Genomic DNA, 7,183 nt, shown 5'->3' with positions numbered 1-7,183 from the left:
CTCTCAATCTAGACCCAAATTTCACCTAAGGACTGATCCCACAATTTTTGTAGGATATCTCATTGGCTACAAGGAATATAGACACTACAATTTGAAGACAAGGCAGTTTTTCATATGCTGATATATTATACTTCTTGAAGAAAACCATGCCATTTACCCAAAGTCCTCAAAGCCACCATAACATTGATTTGTTCCCTGATTTTGTTCTCCCAACCAGCATACATGAACCAATAACCCCACCACCTTCTCAAATAGCACCATCACAATCTCACAATCAAATACCTACACTAAATCCCAACATCACAGCTCCAAATCCCAATACACCAGTAACTCCTCCTCATCTTAGGCGATCAACTAGACAATCTGAACCTCTTAGATACCTTAATGACTATATCTACACCACAAAATTTCCATATTCTATTACCAACTACATTAGCAACCATAGGCTGAACCACACTTATCATGCATATATTAATTTTACAAACACTATTTCTAAACCTCAATTTTATCATCAAGCGGTGAGACATGCTGAATGGAGACAGGTCACGAAAGAGGAACTTTATGCTTTAGAAGCTATTCACACTTGGGAGTTAGTTACTTTACTTGCTCATAAAACTGTCATAGGCTGCAGATGGGTCTATAAGGCAGAGGTAAAGGCAAATGGTAGCTCGCTAAGCTTGTTGTGAAAGGCAACACACAAGAAGTTGGCATCGACTTCAAAGACACATTTAGCTCAGTTGCCAAAGTCATCACAATGAGGGCTCTACTATCGGTTGCAGCAATTAAGCAATGGAATTTAGTGTAGTTAGACATAAACAATGTTTTTCTCAATGGTGAGTTAGATGAGGAAGTATACATGGACCTCCCCTTAGGACATCCATAATGAAAACAAGGACTTGTTTGCAAGATTACCAGATCTCTTTATGGCTTAAGACAAGCCTCGAGGTAGTGGTTTAATAAATTATACTTGAAGGTTTTTAATGGTCTAGAGAAGGGAGGTTGAATCTATTCCCTCTTTTTTGCTTTTAAACTTGAATAGTAAAACATATTTTGCTGTGTCTGCGATATGGATTATGCAGGAGACAATTTAATTTTGTCTCATAACGAAACAAACGAAAACAGAATAGAGAAGAAAGAAATACACATCCATGTATTCTAGTTCCACCACTTTGTCCAATGTGCTCTACATTTAGTCTCCACCACAACTGTGGTAGAATTTTCACTAACTTTTCAAAGACTACATTCACCAATTTTCAAGGATTCTTGCTAATTCTATCAGGGACAAACCAAACTTCTAACCAAGCTTGATTTATCTAGGTTCACTCCTTAAACTCTCAACACTAAGTGCTCACCCAACTTAATAAGAAAATTTCTCAGGTTCAAGAAAGAAAACAGAAAATAATTACAAAAGAGATTGACATAATTTTGACTTTTCTCCAAGTTAATTCTCTTTGTTTTTTCTCTCAATGACTTTTTTTCTAAATATTCACATTCATGCCTTTTTTCCATTGAAATAAAGAAAGATAAATTTTAAGAACCAGAATATTAAATAAAGAACTATTAAGGGGAAGAAATAAAATAACTTGAAAGCTATAAGCATAACCCGATTTCAGAACTCTCAAATGTTACCTTCTATCTTAGCAGAATGCTCCCTTTAGTGTACATGCATTACTTCCAAAACTTTATATTTCAGTGGTGAGAGTGCTAGGTTAACTCAGAATTTTGGGTTCTCTCTTCTTACCTTAATCCTTGGCTAATTACTCAATTTTGTATGGGGAAATGCCTCCAAAGCTGGAACTTGTGAAAAGAGTAACTCCTTGAGCATTGAACTAGCTCAGTTCTTCTTCTTCCAAAAAATTTAAGCAAAAAATCAGGGTAGAACATCAGAGTAGAATGACACAAAGTCACCAAGAAAATGGACAGCAACAGTAGCAATGTCAATGTCATGAAGCCTTCAATATGTTTGTCAAATCAACACCTTTAATCTTGAACTTTGACCCCAAATTTTATTCTCAATCTTTGGATGTGAATCAGAAAAAGTAACCTCCATTTTTTTTCTTACACGAATTGTGATTGCATAGAAGAGGTACCTTCATCAAGCCATTTGACTTGCAAAACAGAAGTTAACAATGCAATTTTTTTCTTTTGAACTAGATCAACCCTTTGATTTGATTCATAGCTCCATTAATTTGACTTTGCCTCTATTATGTCACTTTTTTTCCTTTTCCTCTTTGATGCTTAATCAAGAGTGAATCACTTTTTTCTTAATTTTTGCTTTATCATTTTTGGGTAAAAACTTTAGCAGCAGCACCAAGAAGCTTTTCTACAAGAATGAACTATGTTGCTGGACTTGTTAGCATTTAGGCTTGTCTTAGAAAAATTAACTTGAGTCTGAAATGGTGAAGCTCTAGCTTCAATTTCTTTTGCCAAAAAACCAGCAGCAATAAACCTTTTATGAATGTTTTTGTTGGGCCAAGATTCCAGCAGCTCTTGTTTATTTCAAAGTCCCAAATAAATTTACTGAGAGTGTTTAGTCCACTATTACCAATATTAATTCTAATATGAGCCTACATCAAAAACACATATATCAAATTTTTAGATTTTAAACCCAATCAAATATATGTTTGTCATTATCATAATAATATTATTGTTTTCTAAACTCAACAATATTCAACTCTCAAGAAGAATGGTTCCACGTAGTGTAAGAGTGACATTCATTATTCTCGTTCTACAATAACCTTTTAGACTCATTTATGTAGATGATATCATCATTGATAATGTAATGGTTCACAAAGTGTAACAGCGACTACAGGCAATCTTTAAGCTCAAAGTCTTAGGTGATTTAAAATTATTCTTAGGCTTAGAACTTGCAAGATCATCAAATAGCATCTCTCTAACTCAGCGAAAGTACACTATGTCTGTACTTAAAGATGCTAATTTTCTATATTGCAAACCTACCACTGTACCAATGGATGCCAATATCAAATTGCGAGCCAAATTGAGGATGCCTCTACCTGCGGAAGATTGATCGAGAGGTTAATATACCTCACTATCTCTATTCTCTAGGACAAACATAACCTTTGCTGTCACAAAGTTAGCTCAATTCATGTCAAATCCCAGAACTCCTCACTTGAATGCCGCTCATCAAGTTTTAAGATACTTGAAAGCATTCCCTGGCCAAGGAATTCTCTTCTCATCAGCTTTGAAATTTAATCTCTCCATGTTGAACCTAGTTTGATTTTGGGTTAAGTTATGATGACAAACATTGTTTTGGGTTGAAAGCCCAATATTGTTTAATGTGTGCTTTATTGTGGCAGGCCCAAGTATACAAGCATTTGATATATCAGCCCATCACAGCAAACAGAAAAGCAGCTCACATTGTTCCTTGATGCAATAACCAAGTCCAACAATTTCCTTATAGCACCGTTCAGCAACATTAAATGATTATGCATATATTTGATAAAAGCAATATGAGGACAGCTGTATTCATACAAGGACAAGTGTAGCTCTGTAAAAGTAAGCAAGGACACAAAGACACACACACTAACCCAAGGACATCACTAAAACTGCTGTGGTTCGTGGTTATGCAAAACACAAACTTGCATAGAATAGCAGCAAGGAAATGGAGCAGAATGGAAAAGAGGAACATGCCAAGGAAGAAAGAAACACAAAGGACAGCAGAGGTAGTGGTGGAAGCTCCTCGGACAGCAGGGGAAGTGGAGCAGGATGAAGAAAGGACTGCATGCCATCAAGGACCACTCCAACGGGCAGCAAGGAAAAGAAAAGAGGAAGAGGCTACAATGAAGCCAAGCTGAAGATATAAAAGAAGCTTCATTTCATCTTCTGAAGTTAAGAAAGAGAGAATACACACTGAGAGCACCATCACAATCACAGAGCTGGAATCTCTTTCTTCTACTCATGCTTAATTCTTAATTTTGTGTTATGGCTGTCTTGCGTTATTTTCTGTTTTGAGAAAAGGCAAATATGTGAGAATCAAAAGCCAAGAGAGAAAAGGCAAGAGTGATGCAAAATAGCCATTGTTTTTCTGATGTAATTTGGGTGAATGAACTAGGATTAGTTCCCCTTGCCAAGTTGGGTTAGCACTTGGTGAGAATTGAATCTGTGTAGATTCCCCTTCCAAGTTGGGATAGCACTTTGGGGTTGCTAAGCTTTGGTGTATAAAGCTTAGGGGTAGATACTGGTTGGATTAGGAATTAATTCAATAGTATTGGTGAATGTAATCTGAGATTTATAGTGAAATTCCACCATGGTTTGTGGTGGAGACTGGATGTAGGATTCATGGCACTAAGAATCCGAACCAGGATACATGCTATCCCCTTTCTCCTCTTTTCTACTCTTTTAATGTTCTGCGTATGAGATTATTTCAAATAATCTCCTGCAACTCGAGCAACAGTAAAAACAGAACTAGAAACTTTGAGCTTTTAAACAACGTGATTCAACCCCCCTTCTCAAGTTCAACTAGAACCATCAATTGGTATTAGAGCCTGGTTTCAAGAAAGCAAGCTTTACAGCTTGGAGTAAAGATCCATGGCATCAACATGAATCCCAACATTGTGGCTTTCACTCTCACTGAAGGACAGTCCAATAATAGACCTCCCTACTTCAATGGCAGCAACTACTCTTACTGGAAAGAGAGAATGAGAATCTTCGTGCAGTCGATTGACTACAACATCTGGAAGATCATTCTCAATGGCCCCGACATTCCTACCAAACAGAATGCTGATGGAGAAGTTGTGGCAAAGGAGGACAACGAATGGACAGATGAAGAAAAGAAGAAGGTTGAACTCAATGCTAAGGCAATCAACCTGATGCACTGTGCGATCAGCTTTGAAGAATTCAGAAAAGTGTCAAGGTGTAAAACAGCGAAAGAAATCTGGGATAAGCTCAGACTCACACATGAAGGCACTAAGCAAGTAAGGGAGACCAGAATTGACATGCTGATGAAGGAGTATGAAATGTTCAGTATGAAGGAAGATGAGAGCATCGATCAAATGTTCGAAAGGTTCTCGATAATCATCAACAATCTGGACGCCATGGGAAGAAGCTACTCCGAAGAAACCTTGATAAGAAAGATTCTGAGAAGTCTTACTAAGAAATGGGAAGTGAAAAGCACAGCCATCTCTGAAAGGAATGATTTGATCAAAATCACCTATGATGAGCTGAGAGGCAAGCTGCTGGCTTATGAAACCACTCACATGTCTCAAGACAAAGATGACAAAAAGAAAAGTATAGCACTAAAATCAAGAATGACAGCCCAAGGAGAAGAATCTGATGACAGTTTCTCAGATGAAGAAATGGTGCTCTTTGCTAGAAAAATGAGAAGACTACTAAGATACAAAAATAAAGGCAAAGGAAGCTCTTCATCCAAAGATGTCAAGAAAGATCAAGTTAAGTTCACATGCCATCACTGCAAGGAGCCTGGTCACTTCAAGTCAGATTGCCCTCAACTTAAGAAAGGCGAAAAATTCAAGAAAGACAAGAAGAAGGTGATGATGGCAACATGGGAGGACTTGGAGAACGACACCAGCTCAGAAAGCTCAGATCAAGAAGCTCAACTATGCCTGATGGCGGATCATGATGATGAAGATGAGGTAGATCTCTCTGACTTATCTATTGATGAATTGCGCTACATTATCAAAGACATTTCTGTGAACTCTAAGAAACTCTTGGATAAGTATGCTAAATGTAAGAAAGAAAATGAAGCTTTGAGGATTGAAAATGATCTTCTTTTGAAAAAGATTAAGGCAAATGAAAATAATAATGAAAAGTTTTTAAAAGAAGAAAACATTGCCTTGCGAACTGAATTAGAAAAATTCAAACTCAAGCATGAAGTTATTGCCTCCACTGATTTGATTTCTGAAAACAAAAAGCTGAATGAACAAATAAAAAGTTTGAATGAAGACTTAGCAAAGTTTGTTCAAGGTTCCCAAAATCTGAACAAACTGCTTGCTTGTCAAAGGTTTGGGTCTGAAAAATCTAGACTTAGTTTCATAGAGGAAAATAAATTAGTTTTCAAACCAAACTTTAAAAAATATGAATCCTCTTCTTCCAAGTTTTTCAAACCAAAAGGATTCAGCAAACCCCAGAAATCAGTGGGCAAAAATCAATGCTACAAGTGCAATAGAAATGGTCATGACCCTCCTCAATGTTTCATCTTTCTTAGGTCTTTTGGTAATGATAGTAAGTTATATAAAGTTGTTCATGATTTTAATGCTCTTGGGCAACCAAAAAGATTTCACATCAAAGGATCCAAATGGATTTGGATACCTAAGGTTAGCTAAAGAAAATGCAGGTTTGCCTTGCATCCAAGAAGAAAATGGAAATGTGGTATCTTGATAGTGGATGTTCAAGGCATATGACCGGAAGGGATACTTTTTTCATTAAACTCAACAAATACAATGGAGGATTTGTCACTTTTGGAGATAATGATAAAGGTAAAATAATTGCCATTGGTAAGGTTGGCAAAGATTTTTCAACTTGCATTGATAGTGTCTTCTTAGTTGATGGGTTAAAGCATAATCTATTGAGCATAAGTCAATTGTGTGACCTAGGGTATGCTGTAACCTTTAGGAAATCTGATTGTAGAGTCATAAATGAGAAAACAGGGGCTGTTCTATTTGTTGCCAAAAGAAGTGAAAATGTGTATGGTATCACTCTAGATGATCTAAAAGTTCAAAATGTAACTTGTTTCTCTTCAATGGAATCTGAAAAATGGATGTGGCATAAGAGGTTAGGACATGCTAGCATGTTCCAAATCTCTAAACTTGTAAAGAGAAACTTAGTTAGAGGTCTTCCTAATATAAAATTTGATAAGGATATCACTTGTGATGCTTGTCAAATGGGAAAGCAAATTAAAACCTCTTTCAAACCTAAGGAAGATGTCTCTACTAAGAAACCATTGGAGTTGTTACATCTTGATCTGTTTGGACCAACTAGGACTCAAAGTCTTTGAGGAAAGAGTTATGGCATGGTAATTGTGGATGACTATACTAGATTTGGCTGGGTGTTCTTTCTTGCTCATAAACATGAAGCATTTTCAGTTTTTGAGAAATTCAGCAAAAAGGTTCAAAATGAAAAGGGCTTAAAAATTGTTTCAATTAGAAGTGATCATGGTAAAGAATTTGAAAATCAATTTTTTGAATCTTTTTGTGATGACCAAGGC

General features: G+C 36.5%; 1 protein-coding gene across 1 annotated transcript; it reads left to right on the top strand.

Annotated features, from left to right (window-relative positions):
* Positions 1–4,559: 4,559 nt before the first annotated feature.
* Positions 4,560–6,973, top strand: LOC140184250 (uncharacterized). Its single transcript, XM_072234566.1, has 3 exons — positions 4,560–5,706; positions 6,254–6,313; positions 6,573–6,973. Exons 1-3 carry the CDS (start codon positions 4,560–4,562, stop codon positions 6,971–6,973), a joined length of 1,608 nt encoding a protein of 535 aa, XP_072090667.1.
* Positions 6,974–7,183: the final 210 nt, after the last annotated feature.

Source organism: Arachis hypogaea, chromosome 4 (assembly GCF_003086295.3).
Source record: "Arachis hypogaea cultivar Tifrunner chromosome 4, arahy.Tifrunner.gnm2.J5K5, whole genome shotgun sequence".
Classification (NCBI taxonomy): Eukaryota; Viridiplantae; Streptophyta; class Magnoliopsida; order Fabales; family Fabaceae; genus Arachis; species Arachis hypogaea.
This window is presented reverse-complemented; position numbering and strand designations above follow the sequence as displayed.